Below are 19113 nucleotides of genomic sequence, written 5' to 3' on the forward strand. Positions count from 1 at the left end.
TCTCGTAATTCAAATAGCAAAAGACCTTCAAACTTATCTTCTGAGCTAATAATCACTTATATGATATAAGAGTGCATCGTTTTGTTTCTATTACACACCGATAATGCAACGTTTTTAGACCCTTTTATATCTAGTTTTCCTTTTGATACAATCTCGTTCTGAAAACCACTTTGATCTGTATTTAGGATGCAGTAGAGATTGTATTTATTCTGTTCAATCATTAGTTAAAATTTTTCTTAAAATTCTCCTATCACAGGCTTAAGAGCCATCTGAGGAAATAAATTTCTTTGCGTAACTAAATATACGTCACCATTCGACTGGTAATTCTTTGGTTAGTTTTGACATTTAGTATAAAATGATACTGAAATTTACTTGCTTGTAAATCATAAAGACTGATCTTGAGCGTTTAATCCAGAGCTCATCTTTTCAAATATCTGTCATGCACGTTGACTTTGCGTGCGTTGGAGATGCAATTGTGATCTTATATGATTTTTATTATTTTTATGTTCTCGCTTTTTTCTAAATATTCCTTCCAATGTTTAATTACTTAGTGCTTTGTGACTTTTCTATACAATGGTCTAGAGCAGCTTGCAATTTATTTTTTGTATCCGCATCATATACATTTATTGCTCTTTTCATTATTTTTTCCCGCTGGGATCTTTTCCCGCAGTGGTTAAGATCCCAGCAGATCACCGAAGTCAAGCATCACTGACTACGGTCAGTGATGCTGGTCGGATGGGTGACCACTTGGATTAGCCAGCGTAGGGACCGAGGGTGTGCGGTATTGGTCATCGTTAAACTGTTCGACCGTAAAGTGCTCGACTTCGAGTGCCGGTCGTCGGGCTACCGAAGCGGGGGTGCATCCTTCTGCAGAGGATAAAAATCGTGATGGCATGTCTTCGGATCATCCTCAGGGATGTTTCCCACACCGTCGCCAATAGTCCATTGCGCAGCTCTAGTGCGACGTAAATGAACAACAACATTATTTTTTCCTATAGTGCTTACCTGTTGTTTTGATCTTTAGCTGGGTTTCTTTCCATGGAGATTTTTCGTCTTTAAAGTTAGGGTCTTCCTCTACTACTAACTCGTTGTCAACCATCTAACTCCCCACTGATAGAGCTAAATAACTCATTTTCTATCATGTACCGCACTGGCAGGAACAAACGGCGAGACTAATTGCTTCTTCTTGAAATGTTGGATTTTTCCAATCGGGTCCCTTAAAATGTGCAGCTAAATCTCTGGCAATAATTTTATCTATCTCTGATTTTATAACCATCGTTAAATTGCCGACCCTGGGTGTACGACTACAAATGTTCTACTCCGTAGCCTTGTAATTTTGAAGTCAATCCATAAGACAAGGGAACTCGTGGATCAGGTATTGGGGGAAATTTGCATTCGTTGAGGACTTTTTGATGGAAATAACCGGTATTTGCGTTGCATGGAGAGGAAAACCACGAACCCCCCCCCCCCCTACTGTTAATCTGATGGCAAGGGGTTTTTAAACCATGATCGTCTACCACTGAGGATATTTTGCGTCAGCAATGTGGTCGGTGCAAGACGGAGGCGGAATTCGTATCGACCAGCCATAGCTGGGATTCAAACCCGGTTCACCTCATCGGCTCTATCCCCATAGCCATCACAGCTCTCTGGATTTGTCAATGATCACATTACAGACTCGTCGACAACATCCTCTCTTCGCATTTCAAAGGGACGCTTGCCACATCCGCTGAACCAGTATGCCTGGAACACAAGCCATAACTACTGTTAAGGTCTGGTTTCTTAGGACAAGCGCCTTATCTGGGCGTCAGCGGGACGTCAACGTCCCGCTGACGCCAACAAAATACTGGTTTGTTAGCTCAATGCCTGGTTTCTTAGAACTAGCGCCTTATTTGGGCGTCAGCGGAAAGTTGACGTAGAGCTGACGCCATAAAAATACTTTTTTGTTAGCTCAGCGTGAGCAGTCGGTCCAACGCAGACATTATTTCTCATTGCGCATGCGTTAATAACGTAAACAAATATTTATTTTGAATTTGTATTGATTTTGTTTTTGTCGACCAGTGTTTTAGAGCACAAATAATGACTTTGTTCAAGAAAAAACACATTATAGCTGAGCTTAATGAAGAGTGCTATGTTTGATGAAGAAGCTATGTTTAATGTCAAAATCAAAATCTTGGCTGATTTCAATGTGCTGTTGGATGTTGTCCGCCATTACTTCTGTGGTTAACGTCACGTTGTAATCCAACTGCAGTTGAGTTGGACGGCAATTGTAGTTCAAGATGAGCGTTCGATGACGTATACTATCAAACTCACAAATGGACCAATCAGAGGTTAGCGCTGATTTCCAGCTGACGGCGTCCTGTCCTAAGAAACCAGGCCTTTAGAATTCAACATGGTAGAGCATGGTCACCATAAGTTCTTGCCATGCTCTCTTTTCGTCTTTTAAGACTAGACGAGGAGTTAGGTCTGGTCAATAAAGGTGTTCATACATATTGCATATTCTTCTGTAAAATTTCCCTTTTCTTCTCTTTTTTCCTGTTTTTTTTAGTCCACTTTAAAATTTCCTTCATGAACCAAAGAAGGAAGAAAACCAAAGGATGAAATAACAGTTCATTTACTAATCAGAAAGAAAATATATGGGAAACAGCTATCTTGGTATAAATGCGACTTGTAGATAGTGTGGTGATAGTTGTACACGGAACAACAGCGAAAGGATCTCCTGCGCTGGTTTTCCTCTTGTAACAGAAAAAGCAAAGTACTAAAAAATATGCATATTGCTACTGCCAGCACTTTCACCGCATGGGAGAACCTGAATTCTATGCAGCGATGATTTCGCCACAGCATTTTTTCATTTGCTACTATCCCAAAAACCGTTTGCAGCAGACGGATTATTGCTCCCCAAGACAAAATCTCCTCCAACGGCACCACTTTTATCGAAACACAAAACAGGCTCTTGAGGTTCTTCCCTAGTAAGTTTTATTTATTTTTTTTACAGTTAAAAAATTATATGGAACTTAAATCTATATTGAGCATTAGTTCCAAAAGAAAGCGACGTGGAAATTTTGAAAAGTTTTGTGATAATTAAATACGAAAAAAGAGAAAAATGGCGTATTACAACAATACAACTGAAAAGAGGAGAGGGAAGCAGTGCCGTAGCGAGCTTAACTCGCGCCCGGGGCACAATACCTTTTTAGCGCCCCCCCCCCCCATTCGAAATCCATCTAATATTATAAGTAAAATATACTCGCAAAGTAATAAATAAATAAAGTAGAATTAATAAAGTCATAGGCTCAAGTTAGGCATTAAATTTGAGACAAAAAATGTAGTTGAGAAAGCAAGACTAGACTTTGAAATGTATATGATCATCTAGAATTAGTTCATAAGATACCTATTATTTATTTTACATATTTATAAAGAAATATTTTAAAAACACGTAGTTTTAAAACAATAAAAAAGTAAATATTTATTATCTCTAAGGAGATACATATATTTAATAATATGATTATAATACAATTATAAAACTAATTACTATGTGTAAATTTTCCGCTTTTGATGAAGCAAATTTATCAATAATATCATCAAAGTTGATCATTTCAAATTTTTCTCTTTCCACACTTAAAAATGCCAGGTCACTTAGGTGATCTTGTCCCACCGTTGATCGTAGATATGTCAAAATTAATTTTAATTTGCTGAATGACCATTCGCAGTTAGCAATTGATACTGAGATAGTCAGGAGTATTTGAAGTGCCACTCTCAGGTTTGGAAAAACATCTTCTCCATACGGGATTATAAAAGTAAGAAATTCTAATGGAGTTTTAAGTTCAATTTCTTTTCTACAAAGGAGTAACATTTTACAGTCACATTCTTCGATAAAGAGTTCTATTCCATTGAAATCTGTATTATACACTGTACAAACATACAAACGATTTTTGTACAGTGCAAATATTTGGAGATAATATATGTAACCACACAGCGTAGATGCCATAAGGAAGTGCTGACAGATACAGGTCGAGTCAGCCAGCCATTAGAAAAGACGTGTCATTTCTATTATGAATATATTATTACAGTTTGATTAGTGTTCCTTTTTATTTACGAATTAACATTTATCATATTTCACTGGCACTAAATTTAAAATATTTTTTGCAGAAATAAATTATAATAAAAATAAAAATTATCCAACAATTTTTTTTGTTTTGCTGACCATTTGGCGCCCCTTTGTGAGTAGCGCCCGGGGCATGATGCCCCCCCTTGCTCCCCCCTCGCTACGCCACTGGCAGGGAAGAGTGGAAACGGTCTTCTCTCCATGCAAATTTCACTCTTTTTTATATGAAAGCTATAAGCCAGTGAAAATAAAGCGGCGAAATGATTTCGGATGCCACCATTCTACCTTTCGTTACATCAGCATCATCAACAAAAACATGCGTATTTGTTTTGGTACGGTTTCGTTACCGTATTCTTAAATTATTTATTTCAATTATACTACTTTCACTTTAGAAGTATTCAAACGTTTTGGTAAAATCTGAAGATGGTTAAGGAACAGTTTAGAGAGTCTGATCTCTCTATGAAAATGTAAGTAATTATTTACCTTCTACAAAAAGAAAATTTTAACTCGCAAGTCTAAAATTTTTTTGGCAAAGCTCTATTTTTGTGGTAAGAAAGGACTGCTTAATAAAATCTGCACAACCTATTAATTTTCAAGATATCAATTTTAATGTTAAGAAATAATCTAAATTGGAAAACTTATCATATTACTTATCAATTGATTAGGCATACATTTCGTATGAACACCCAACTTTGACGTTTAGTTATCGGAAATCCTTTTTTCTGTGGGGAAAGATTTTCTTCCAAGTTCTTGTGCCTAAATAATTGACAAGTTTTGGCAACTTCCAAGAAATAGGAAGGAAAAAAATGATGTGTCTGAGTTTTACCCTGGGAATTTGTCGCCTTCTGTGTTGTTTCTTTTTAGTTTCTCTCGTGCCACTTATCGGTTGTCGCCAAAACTTGAAAATTGTTGGTACCACCACAGAAATCTTCTTGAACTCATTTCATCTTAGGTTCCTAGAATATAAACTTCCTTCGAAAAGAAGAAAGATAGCATAAAAATAACTTCAACAAAATAATCGTTAAGTTTTGGCAATTTTCAGGTAGTGGTCCCCTGAGAAACTAAAAAGGAGCATCAAATTAGTAGGTATCCCTAGGCAAACCTCTATGTGATTTTTTTTCTCCAATTTTTGATAGTTTAATATCCTTTCAGTGTAAACAGGTAGAGTAAACCAAAAGGATAGGGTAAACTTTGTGTGATGTAGCTGAGGAATTCTTGTCAGTGTGTTCTATCATGTATAGGTCAAACCAAGTGTACACTTATATTTTGACTTGAACATGAATGTCAAAAATCAGGATATTAGATGTTCTTCCATCAGCGTACATGCTTGGAAACTTTCCCACTGAGCTCCCTGATGTCTTTTTTTTACCACAATTCTTTTTATCACCTTCTTAAGACTTGTTCATCTGCCCTGATCGGTTAAACCACTTTGCATGTGTTTGTCTCTTTATTTTTATAATGTCATTTAGTGTTTAGACTTTGAGGAAAGTTTCTTATCTAGATCAGCGATTCCCATTTTTTTTTTTTTTTTTTAAAACTCTGAATAATCGATTTCCTTTTGACAGAACCCTAAGAAATTATAAATAAAGTTTATTGGCAAATGTGAATGTCTAAAATATTATTTTGAACTATTGAAACAACCTTTTGGGAACTTCTGGTCTAGAGAACTGAAACTATAGGATGTCCATTTCTATGCTCTATTTGTATTCTTATTGTTTTTCTCATTAGAAGGGATACTAATATGTAATTATCCTTGTGGAAAATTTCTGTGCTAATACCTGCACTAAAAATGTCATCAAGTTTTGGCAACAACTGGGCTGCAGTTAGCAGAAATCTAAAAATTAAAATCACTGAATGGAATAAACTGAAGGGGTAAAACTTGTAACTATTTGGAGGCAAATAATATATATTTTTGCAAGTTGAAAACCTGGGCAAATGCAGTTGGCATGCACAGGTGCATAATAAAAATATCCCTACTAGCTGTAATTCTTTGATTAAAGATAATTTTAAATGGTCTTATAATGAAATGTTACAGAACTTATTTTTTTATTAAGTTTTCTAGTAAATTTATAAATCATTTAAAACTTGGTTAATTTAGTTTTTTTTTCTTTTTCTCTTTTTTTTTATGCAATATTTAATTAGATTTTATCAATGGTAAAATGTGTTCTAAATGTTTCCCTCACATATCAATGAATTGAATGAAATTGCCTTCCTTTTACTGGACAATCACGTGTTGTCTTAAGAAAGTTAGGAATAATGTTTTTTAAAAATTGTGCACAATGTTTGTGCTTTAAGGATATGTTCCAATCGAACCTCTTCATCGCAAAATAAAAAATTTAAAATATTCATACCACTTATTTATCAGCTGGGAACAAACCATGAGTGAGATTATAAATTGAAGACCTGCAAAGCTTTATCTGTTGTAAATGAGTGCTGATCTCAGTGATGTCTTGATAGATTCTGTGTCTAGACTGAGCCAAGTATAAGATGAAGGAGGTATGGCTACAAATACAGTAAAAATCTGTTATAGCTTCAAATGCAATCATTATGAGCACACATTTAATTTGAAATGAGCACACAATTAATTGATTGAGCACACAATTAATTTAAGAAATAAAGACAATCATAAGACATTATTGATGACACTGAAAATTGTTTCCTATAAGAAAATGTTCTGTTCTGTAAAATGTTCTGAAGAAGGGTAACAAAAAGACACATTCTTTGTGTGGAAGTGTGTGGCAGGTTACCTAAAAGTAGCAGAAAAATTTTTATTTCATAAGAAATCTTGTTTATTAGTCTTAGTCACCTATTTCCATTTTACTCTTTTTAATGCAGCGTTCTTCCTCACTTAAATAGCAAAAGATTTATTTCCTTCAAAAAAAATTTTACAATATTGGAAGGCTAGTAATTTTTTAACTTGTCATAAACATTAAATTTCTGTGCATTTTGCCAGCGGCTTGAAAAAATTTTATGTTTGCAGACTTCTTGCAATATGCCGTACTCGAGCTTTTATCATACAACATATGGTAAAAGTTAAAACATTTCTTAAAAACATTTTCTCTACCTTATCCCAGTTCTTATTCAATTTCTCATTATTTAATGCTAAATTAATATGTATTCAATGGAAGAGAATCATTTTTTGAAAACTAACAAATTGAGATTAGTTTAAACATTTTTAATAATTAATTAAAAGGTTTTTTTTTTTTTTTGCTTTTATTATCCTTGTCCGAAATTAACATAAAAATCAATTAACTACACACTTATAAGTTGTTTCATACTGTTCATTACAAGTAAATATATATACATTATATCTTTAAGGCATTTGAAATAATTTTTTCTATAAATACAATGCAAAATATCAAAAAATTTTAATTCGAGACAACACGAGCAAAAGGAATATAAAACTGATTGATGGCACAAAAACTTTATTTCTTACTTATTTTATAACATATATATGTAATAAAACTTATTTATTTTGAAAATAATTCAATTTTCTTGGTGTCTTTTTTTATAGAAGCAAAATTTGCTTTGGATTACAAAGTCCTGCAGACATTAGACAACAGTCACATATTAATTGTGTCAATAGATATCTCTATGAAGAAAGAACACATAAAGCCATTCCTTATGGTGTCTTGGATCCTAAAATGGTACAGATATTTGCTTATAGTATTTGTTATTTTATAAAATAAAAAAATAAAACCTTTGAATTGGTTTTGTTTCCTATTTTACATTAAATAAAAGTCTAAAAATATGAATGGAGGAACTTTTATCTGATACTTGATTCCTTCTGTGTTTAGAAGCATTTTTTCTTTATTGATGGCAATTTTAATCTGACTAATCTTTTAGACTTTTAGTTTTTTTTCTTCTAATTATTATTTCATTTTATTTCCGAAAAATGATTTGTAAAACAATTTTTTTTTCTCTGTTATATAAGTGACTATAATAAGGGCTCTGTTTAGAAGAAATTTGAGTCCGTTAACCGACCCTTCACAACATATCTTTTCATAAAAACGGAACCGTCACAAAATATTTTAACTTAAATTATTTTGTGAAGGGTCCGTTTTTATCTTATAATTAGACTCTTCACAAATTTGATCATCTTCATTATTGTTTTGTTAATCGAATAAATCCTTCTCATGGGGGCGGGGGAGAGACAGATGTAAATGAACTAAGTTTTGTCTTCGGCAGACGCTTCTTCCTTTTTTAGTCCAAAAATGAATATTTTGCGTTCAGCAGTATAGGCTAAATACCAAATATTTGTATGTTGCATCTCTTATTTAGTAGCAGCAATTGCTGTTTATCTTTTATAATTTAATTTTTTTAATTATAATTTTACAGTGTTGAACATAATCTTATATCTCTTTACAATTTAAAAACTCCTTGAATAAGTTTTTTGTTACAACAGGACCCTATTTGCACAAATTCACAAAAGCAGGACCCTGGTTGAAAGAATGTGACTTAACGTTTATTTTATATTCACAAATTGCGAGTAATTTTTGTACAATTTTACAAAAACGGACCTTTCACAAAATGTCTGGACAGACCCCTGAGTGCATATGTGTATCATTTATATTTATTTGATATTCTAAAACTTGCTCTTTTAGTATCTAAAACTTCTCACAGGTTTGTAGTAGTTTCTATTTGTTTATGTTATGGAAATTGTATTGTAATTATTGATACCCTTTATATTTTTTGCTCACTTTTCATCATCTTAAAGCCCAAGTCTCATTGATTAATTTGTTGTTTTATTTTTTTCTCTATTGTCTTTTTATTTATGCAACTGTATAATAGAGGTTCATTATTGTAAGTTAAATATGATGAATAATTAAATTTTTATTTTTTGTCTAGGGAACAAGTAGAAAGGGCATTAATTGTGAGACTTGTGGAAAGCCAGTGAGTGACTGTATAGGGCATTTTGGTTACATAGATTTGAACCTACCTGTTTTTCATCCTGGCTTTATTCCTTTCATTCGAGCAATTCTTCAGATGATATGCAAGGTATGACAAACTTAAAGTACCTCAGAACAAAGTTTGTGCGTGTGTGAAAATTCTTCACTGTTTCAAGTTATTAATCTAAAAACATTTTTTTTTTTTATTTCCAATGAGCTGCACAATCGGTCTTGCCGATGAGCAGACCTAGTGCGTTCTCCAGAGGTGGTATCCACTCTTTCAGGACCACCACAATGGGTGAGATACCGCTGGTCATGTTAATTTGGACGTCTAGTTTCTGCCACACTAGATGGCAGCACCGAGACTCTATTTGGATGCTAAAGTGCACTAGGAATTTAATTTTGCCGGAAATGCCAAGAATCTAAAAACATATGAACTCATGATTTTATTGAGATCATTTATACAATAGGAGTGTAAAATGTGTAATAAGAGCGAGGTCAGAATTTTGTTAGAAAGAAACCTTTTACTTTCAGGACAGTGGAAGAAACTGAACCAAATGAAGGAACTAAAAATAACCAATACAATTGTTTAGCAATAAGTATTAAAATATTATGTCAAATGATATTTTAAAGTGGTCCTGAGAATTATACACAATTATAATAAGATTAACAAATTTCTCAAAAGCATTGAAATTTCTTCTCTGCACATTTTTTTTTAAAATATACATTTTGCAATTAATATTAAAACTTTAATTTATTTTCTGCATTGTTATTTACTAATTATCATTTCTAAAATAATAATTAAATATAAGATAATGATCTAATTATCTAGAAGTTAGTTAATCCGGTTTTCTGCACCACTTGAAAATAGCAATTATTAAACATTTACAAGGTGTATTTTCTAAGCTGAGACAAAATAACAGAAAAAAATACTAATACTAATTTTGCTGAAGAAATTTGTAATCCTTGAAGGATTAATAATCCTAATTACATGATCAAGCAGGCACATCCCTACCTTTTAACAATTTAAAAGCTTCCATAATATACCTTACAAGGGCAATCATTCATCAAATTTGACTTGGAATGCATTTCGGTAGATTAAACATTCTCTAAGATTGGGTATGGTTGGAGAAAATAAATAACAATGGAGGCGATTGTTAATGATAGTTTCGAAGAGAATTTTTAAGAATTTGGTTTTTGCAAAAATGTTTCAATCTCAAAACATCATCCATTGTAAATATTTGATAACTATTTCTGTCCCCAAATATTGTTTCCACTGGTGGTTTACCAAAATGACCGAAATTGGAAAAATGTTTCTCCCCATTATAATATTTCCTCATTTATTAAAATGGAAAAATCGGTTTTGCTGTATGAAGAAGAGAACAGATTAAAATACGACTTTTTACATGCAGAACTACAGTGGGTTAATAAGCATTTTAGTGTTGTAGAACATGATTTTATCCTTTCTCCGATTATTTGTGTAACTAAATGTTAATTGAATGTGATCTATGATTGATTCGATGAAGAATGTGAGGCTTCTTTATCAAAAATGAACATTTGAAAGCATCAAATGTGGTATCTGTTTAATATTGTTTTCCATTAAGTTGCATGTTATATAGTATTTAGCCACAAAAGCTCAATTTTAAAACTGGTACTTGATTTTTTGAAGGAGAAAAAGGAATATCAACAAAGCTGAAAAATGCAAGCAATAAGTGTATTTATACAAGATCGTGAAAGAACCATCATTCACTGTACCTACTTAATAATCATTTCAGTTGTGTAATTGCTTGTTTATTATACTATTTAAGCTTTCTAAAGTAGAATTTTACGATTTTTGAAGTTAAATATTGTTCCACAATAGTACATAAATTAAGAATTTTATTATTTGATATTAACCACATGTTAATAGTAGTAAATGACCCAACTCTGAAATTAGCTGTTCATTTTAATTTACAATTCACTCATAATGAAAAGTGGAGTATCATTGAAAGCCGATAAACTTACTGCACAAAAAACTTCAAGTAACTTCCAAGAGAAAAATAATTTTAAATAATCTTTATCGTTATAATTGTTATTGATTAGCATTAATATTAAAGTTATTATAATTATAATTATCTAAAAAATTAGTAACATTTGAGAGAAAAAAATTTATATTAAATCACGTATTCAATATATTAACCTGTTTCTTAAATATATTTAAAGCTAATTAAAAATATTTGAGACCAAAGGTCACAATATTACGGGGTTAGAAAGTTCAAATTCCAGAGAGATAAATCACACTTAGAACATTTTTGCAATTATGGAATTACATGTTATAGAACATGTTTTGTTATTCTTTCAGAGCATGTTTAATTGATTTTTTACTGCCAGAAATTAGAAATGTAAAAACTTCTATAACTCCATACATCTGTATAGTTTTATTTTCCTTGTGTTATTGTGGAGTTTTAATTGAAAATAATTTATGATACGTTTAGTTGTGAATGTTTACTTTACTGAAATTTACGAAAAAGATATGTGAGCATTTCTGTAGAGGTCTTGTTTTAAAAGAATCGATGTCTTTTACAAAAATTTGAGGAAAAAAAATTCCCTCTTGTTTCAGAAATGTGCACACATTCTTTTGAATGAGCAGGAGAGAGAGAAGTATGTCCAAATTCTTAAAAAACCTAACATGGATTACGATAGACGGAAGTCTTTAAGAAAAGAAATCCTGGAGAAGTGCATGAAGAAAGGTGTCTGCCCATATTGCAATGAAGTAAATGGTAATGTTTAAAATTTTCAACTTATTTAATATTTCATTTTAAAAGGTTTCCATTTGGTAGTTGGTAAATTTTTAAGGTTGGTTTGCAAATTATTTCTAATGATTTTTACCTACTACTTCAATGCATTCAGAAAATTTAAGTAAGTACATCGTGAAATAAAAGAGTACATTTAATCTTTAGATATTTTGTACTTTAATAACAAATCTAAAACAACAGCTGAATAAAAAATATCAGAGGCAACAAATTACAATAATGAATTAAATAAGAGCTGTGAATAAATTTTCTCCATTTGTTTGATTCCTCCTCTCAAGGCGAGTTATCTTCTTTAAATATAAGTGCATCCTAAAGGTGCTTAAGTAACCTTTCCACCCTTTATTCTGTTTTTATGTTCCTTAATGTGTGTTCCTTGAAAATGTAGGGTTCCGTAGGTTCTACCATTCAATACTTCCATAATTTTTATGAAATATATTTCTGTAAAATGCCAATGAAATGATAAAGTAAAATTTCAAAAATGTATATAAAGTAATAGATTTAATGTGCATCTGCAATGCAATGCACCCACCAGATTCAAATCTTTCAACTTTATTAAATTCAAAGTTCACTTGCGTTATGGTCATTTTTTTAACACAAAACGTGTATTTCGTTAATAATTGTAGATCTATATCAAATTTTAACCACTAGGCAACTGTTTTTTATACCTATGCTCTTGATGCCGAAACTGGAATCAAATACAGGGTTATTCATAATTCCCTCTGTTTACTACAACCTTAAGTTTACTACAACTGGCTTCAGTGGTACATGTTACTGTCATCTACCGGCAATTGCTTAAATTAAAACTTGAATACTTTCGGAATAATTTCATGTGTTCTTTTTTGCCATATTTGTCATCGTTTTTTTTACTACAACGCTTCGAAACACCGGAGGGAATTGTGAATAACCCTGTATTGCAACCCTATAAAATCCAAAGTTCACTCGTATTACAGTCAATTTTAAGCAAAAGGGTTGGGCGTGCAAGGCGATATCACTTAACTTTAAAAATACATGATTCTAGAGTATCCCGGGCAGTGGAAATTAACCTTTAAAAAAACATCAGTATAGATAGGGATGCACAACCTTTTTGAGTGAAGGGCCACTTGCACAGCAGGTTGACTAATGAAGGGCCACACGCATATTTAATCAAGTTGGAGGCAAATATGATCATTTTTATCAGTGAACTGAGTAACATATTTTCAGAAAATCATATACTTTTAATTATTGAATATGCCAATGCTATCACTATACCATCTAATTTTTTTAATGCTGATTTGTTTATTTTGCTATTTTATCCCTTTGTTTTTGTATCATTCATTCATTATTATTCATCATGTTCATTATTTTAAAACCATGTGATACATGGTAAGCAAATATTTATTTTTGAATGGTAGCATATTTTTACATCCATTACCCTGTTGTGTTGAAATTATCTAAAATATGCCTAGTAAAGTTGAGTGTTTTATTTCTCCTGTTTGACTAGCAGCATTATGAGTATGTATTGTCATAAATTACTTGCGCTCTATTTGGTACATCTGTCTTTTATGCCCTTCTATTATATATGTGGGTAGATTTCAATCTTTTCTTATTCCTGACTGTTTATAGGTCAAGTGAAAAAAGTTGGTTGTGTTAAGATTGTACACATCAGGCACAAAAAAGAGAAGAAAAATGCTGCTTTTTCCTTAGAACTGTTAGAGACATATCAAGAGTCCTTGAAATACAATAAAGAATTAGAGCAGCTGAAAAACAAGTTGTATGAGGTAATGCATAGACTGCAGCACAATAGTATGCTTATAATTAGTTGGGCCTGATGTATTAACTTATTATTATACTTGCAACTAATATTGTTTATTCAAATATTGTTTATATAGTACTTGTTTAAATATTTCAGAAAGACTTAAACCCTACTGAAGTTCTTAAATTGTTTGAAAGAATTGTTGATGAGGTAAATATAATTTTATCTTTGAAATCTTGTATTTTCATGTCAGAATAATTTAAATTTAGTTTGATTATTTTGTTTCGTTATTGAGAAACATTTCAGATTTTGAGCTACTGAATTTAAATTTTAAAAAAATATGTGTAAATTTGTGTGACTTTTTTTCTGCCAAATAATATTTGCCATGCATAAGAAGAAATACCCTGAAATTTCTCAAATTTTGATGCACGTTGTTGTAATGAAATAAGGTATCCTTTTACTTAGAAATGTTTTAAAAAAAGTACTTGCAAAAAGAAATTTTTAAAAAAAAAAGACATGTGAGATTTATTTATTTTAGCCTTTTTTTTTAAGTAGTTAATAATGATGCATTTCTATTCCATTTTCAATAATTTTGAATCATTCATTTGCTTAAATTAACTTTTTGATTAATTAGAAAATAAAATTCGCAGAGTAACTTTAAAAACAATCTGGTTTAAATCAAATTAAAGGTTTTTTTTTTTTCAATAATCAAAAAAAAAAGTACAAATCCTGCTTATGATGTCATTACTTATCGCTTGAAATAGAAATTAACAAAATTGCATGAATTTTGTTTTTGTTGCCACATTTATTTAGATTTGTGTTTAATAGGATATTCCCCTGCTTTCAATGAAATCATCTTCTGGACGTCCGGAGCATTTATTGTTTTCCAAACTACCTGTTCCTCCTCTCTGTATTCGACCATCTGTCATATCCGAATTGAAATCTGGGACGTAAGTTCTTTCTTTTGCTCACATTATTGAAATATGTTACTCATATTTTGTTGTCACATTAAATGTCTTCTTGCAGTGTTCTATTTTTTAAAAGTAAAAAAAAAAAAAAGAAAGTATTTATTTTTGAAGAATTTAGACGCACATATTTTCATTTTGAAAGATTATTTTAAAATGATTTTTGATCCAAGTTTATTGGGTTTTTAATGTTTTTATTTTCTTTCAAAAATGATGTTGCCTTTTATTAATTATATGAGCAATTGTTTCTGTCGTTATAAGTAATTTCTTATCAAATATTTGTTAAATGTGAAACATTTAGTAATTTTCTTTTCTTATGCGGTGACTCTGCATCTGAGGGAAGAGCGACCCTGGCCTAATCTAAAAGTTCCTGCTTTTAGCAACTTTTGTCCTATTTTATACTTTTAAGTCAGTGTTCAGTAATTTTGGATGACAAAAATAAATAAAAAAAAATTCAGTTGGATGAATAGGCCCTTTGTTATCTGATTGCCATATATTGATAAAACCCAGCTTTTTAAAGGTGATATTTTATATCAAACTACTTCTTAGTATTGATTCCTGATTGATACAGAATTTTTATCCAGATAACAGAACAAGAAATTCTTGTTGTGTTCACGTTTTTAGCCAAAAACTCTTTGATATTTTGAAAAATAAGGCTTGCAATATGAATTATATTGGACAAACTAGTAACTTCCTTAACATTTAAATTGACCAACATTGCCCAGATATTAATAGTTATAAAATTATAAATAATCTGAAATTCAATAATTTTAGAATACATGATTTTAATAGTGCTAAAATTAATGTTTCACGTATTGTAGTGGATTTTGATTTAAAAATTAAAAAAAATGAAAATTATTACATGCTTTTACACAAAACCATATATGGGATAAATTTTATATAATAATGATATAAATGATATATATATAAGATAAATTGCCTTATAGGATAAATGATACTGGGATAAATACAGAGATTAAATTAACTCCTCTACTTTTTCAAATTGAAGATAAGCATGCAAATAGAAGTAATCAAGGTTCAAGATGTAATAAAAACTCTTTTAAAAATGGCAATTTAAATGTGCATTTTATTTCTATTAAGAAAAAAAATCTAATAAACATTACTATATGAAACCAAAAACCAATGAAAAAATTTGTTTTCTCCCTTACAGATAATGACATATCTAGACTTCAAGATTTTATTAACTACTTTTCCTTTTCTAATTTACACTTAAAAATTCTTTACTTTGATTTTGTGAAAGCTAAAATGAGTAAAATTTTGCTGTATAATAGGAAAAATTTAGGTGACTTATATTTTATTATTAGTTTTCGAAGCCCAATTAAGTTTGAATTTCATATTTTATCTGACAATTTAGCGAACTTGTTTTTATCAAAATAATTTTATATAATTAAAAGCTATAAAACCCTTAATAGAACTATTTTTATTAGAAAAATATGTAGGAAAACTGAGTTTCTGATTATAAATGTCGCTGTGAAGAAAAAAAAATATTGCGAATTTGCCAATAAATATATTTTAAACATATAATATAGATAATTTAAGTATTCAAAAAATTTAGATCTAAAATTTAATGTCTAAAAGCATAAAAATTAGACCAATTTACCATATTTCTATTAATGAAATTCTAAAATGGTTTTTAAATAGTTTAATTAGTTTTTATCTAAAAATTTCCAATAGATTCTCTTTATCTTTAGGGTGACTGGACTGTTTATCATTTCTTTAAAAACTTTATTCTTAATAATGAAATAATAATAAATTAATGCAACAATTGAACTAATTTTTCTTAATATTGCTAAAAAGCAACTTCAAGAGAATTTTGTAGAGAATTTTGGTAGCTAACAGCAATTAATTCTGTAAAAAAAATTCAACATTGAACTGAATAAAAAATATTTAAATCGTAAAAACTTTAATTTTATAAATAATCTCTTCTCTTTTCTTCCTTATCCCCAAAATTAGCAGGGCTAAACTATGTCCATGAAATTCATCACCCGGAGGAAGTCGGCCACCATAAGTGTGTTATTAAGAATGTCCCTTTTGTCCAGACCTAGACAGTCCAGTATATGTTGGGGGGAAGCCTGCATGTTGTGGCACCTGGGGCAGTTAGGGTAGATTTTAATACTACCCTCAAAAGAAAGGGACTTAAGGTGGCCGCTGATAAGCCTGATAAGTGCAGTCTGGTCCTTGCGGTTGCACCGAATGTTGAGTGCACCTCCTGGACTGGTGCTCTGGTACCAGTGATGTTTGGGGGGTACGAGCCAGGAAGCGAGGTCTTCTTTTTTCTTTTTTGATGCCAGCTCCATGAAGGTGAGGGAATTTGGACTTATCAGATTTTCTTTCGTCCCCTCCTTAGCCAGAGTGTCGGCGATGTCATTGCCCAGAACCCCAATGTGAGAAGGGATCCATTGGAGGTGGACTTCACGCAATCGTGACTCTAACTCTTTATAAATAATAATATTATCATTAAAAAATTTAGCTTTCTATAACAAGTTAAAAATTAAAATTAATAATGTACAATTCTTATACTTAATTATCAGCCCAATCAAATTAAATCTATTGCAACCTCTGATTTCTAAGATCTCTTTAATGGCATTCCAATTTTTAAAACTAAAAGATGTTCTTTTAAGTTATTACTATAATTATAAAACTATCCTCAATTGTGAATTTCATTACTGTAAAATTCTAATTAATATGTTTTTTTTAAATAATTATTTTTAAAATGAAAAACATTTTTTATTCGAATACTTCAAAGGATCTAATTTTTGGTGACTTCTGGGTAACTTGTTTTTACACTATTAAGAAAAAATTTATGCTCCAAATTTCAAATCTGTTTATTAATATATTGATCATTTAATTATCTTTAATTTTCACAGTTATACAATTTTGTTAAATAATATTTATCCTGAGGAATTAAAATTGCTTTGTAATCATAATGATAATATTAATTTTAATTTTTTGGTTGTAAGTATTAAGAAGAAGAAAATATCTGCTTTGTTGACATTTGCGACAAAAAGAACGATTTTAAGTTTATAAATAAATTTATTACATGGAATTCTAAAAACATTTATTTAAATATTTTTTTAATCAAATAAATTAACTTTTTTATTTTATTCCATTATTGTTGAAACTTTTTTTTAAAATTATTATTTAATTATGTTTTGTACTCAATGACAAATTATAAATTAAATTTCAATATGAGTAAGTATTAACTATTTTATTTTTTCACGCAACAGTACTATAAAAATTTACCATACATTAATATCCAATTTTGATGAGTTGTTCAGTACTCCATTAATAAAGTTAAATTGTTATTGTATTTATATAGAACAAATGTTGCCTCTTTTAAATTGATGTTGTTTTTCAAAAATTGTTCCGATTTTCTCTTTTGATCACTACAGGGCCTACTAAACTTAATGTAATGATTGCAATGGATTTAATGTTTTAAGTAATTATAAATTCCTAAATTTTAATCACAGACAAAATTACTGTTTTGCAATAGAATAATTTTATATATAAAAAGAATTATTTTTATTTATTATGTTGTTTTAATACTTTTTATAGTGTCTCCATAAAAAATTCATTTGTATATTCTTATTCTAAATTTATGTTTTAAATCATAAAATTAAATATTTTTGGGTAAATATTGCACCTTTTATGCAAGCATTTTTAATACTAGTTTTTTGTAAATGATTAAATCTAACGATTTAAAAAAGAAATTATGGCTTAGTTTAGCCATTCCTATATAGCTTTAAGAATTTGTGTAATTCAACCGATTCTTTGTCATACCTGAAATTGAAATAAATTTTTAAGATCCTAAAAGAGAATGGTATTATTTTTTTATTTACTCGTATTGTATAATAACATATTGTTAATAAGTAAAAATAATGTATATACTTCATCCAGAGTTCCCACTGTGTCAGGAAAACTTGAAAGAACCTAAAGTTGTCAGGGGAATAATGTCATTTTCGAACAAAATCTGGAAAAATACTCCAACAAATCTGGAAAATTTTTGGTAGCAATGAATGTAATACTTACTGATGAGGTTCAAACTAAATAAATTTAACATTTATTTTCAATATTTCTTGTAAAATGCTACAACATTGTTAAATCTTTTTAGATTGATTAAAATTAGAATATCAATTAATAAGTACTAATTAGTTAAAAGTTCGTTTCAAATTTTTTCTTAAATATAACTATTGCAATTCAACTGTGTTTTTTTTTTAAAAAATAAGTTTTCTGCATGAATTAATTTTGGTTATTAATCGTAAGTAAGATCGATGATGACTGACTACTTTACTAGGGACTATTTTATTAAATTATTTTACATTGAGTTTCTAATTTTTTTTCCATTTTTTTTAGCAAAATATTGTTTTTATCAATAATTTCTATACTTATATATTCAAACTCTACATAAAACAAAACTCTACATGTTAGTTCATCTACTGAATTTTTTTTTCTTTTACACAATTTATTATTTCTGTTACCAAGTTAATGTAATTGCTTATCGAATTAAGAAAAATCATATTTCTCGTTAAATATTTTCGTGTATTGCAGTAAAGTAATTTAGAATCTGTTGAAACTTTTATGGGAAACCTGGAAAAATCGAGGAGTTTCATTTCTA

At 30.1% G+C, this 19113-nt stretch overlaps 1 protein-coding gene across 2 annotated transcripts in view; it reads left to right on the forward strand.

Annotated features, from left to right (window-relative positions):
- The first annotated feature begins 4266 nt into the window (after positions 1 to 4266).
- Positions 4267 to 19113, forward strand: part of Polr3A (RNA polymerase III subunit A) — a 45407-nt gene continuing 30560 nt past the window's right edge. For both annotated transcript variants that reach the window (XM_087162567.1, XM_071179916.2), the window contains exons 1-7: positions 4267 to 4566; positions 7614 to 7746; positions 8948 to 9097; positions 11588 to 11747; positions 13383 to 13537; positions 13669 to 13722; positions 14341 to 14462. In XM_087162567.1, coding sequence (XP_087018693.1) covers positions 4523 to 4566; positions 7614 to 7746; positions 8948 to 9097; positions 11588 to 11747; positions 13383 to 13537; positions 13669 to 13722; positions 14341 to 14462 — 818 coding nt within the window. In that variant the 5' untranslated portion in view covers positions 4267 to 4522. The remainder of the gene's footprint in view (positions 4567 to 7613; positions 7747 to 8947; positions 9098 to 11587; positions 11748 to 13382; positions 13538 to 13668; positions 13723 to 14340; positions 14463 to 19113) is intronic.

The sequence above is a fragment of the Parasteatoda tepidariorum genome, chromosome 1 (genome assembly GCF_982258835.1).
Source record: "Parasteatoda tepidariorum strain Cologne lab strain chromosome 1, Ptep-v5.0, whole genome shotgun sequence".
Classification (NCBI taxonomy): domain Eukaryota; kingdom Metazoa; phylum Arthropoda; class Arachnida; order Araneae; family Theridiidae; genus Parasteatoda; species Parasteatoda tepidariorum.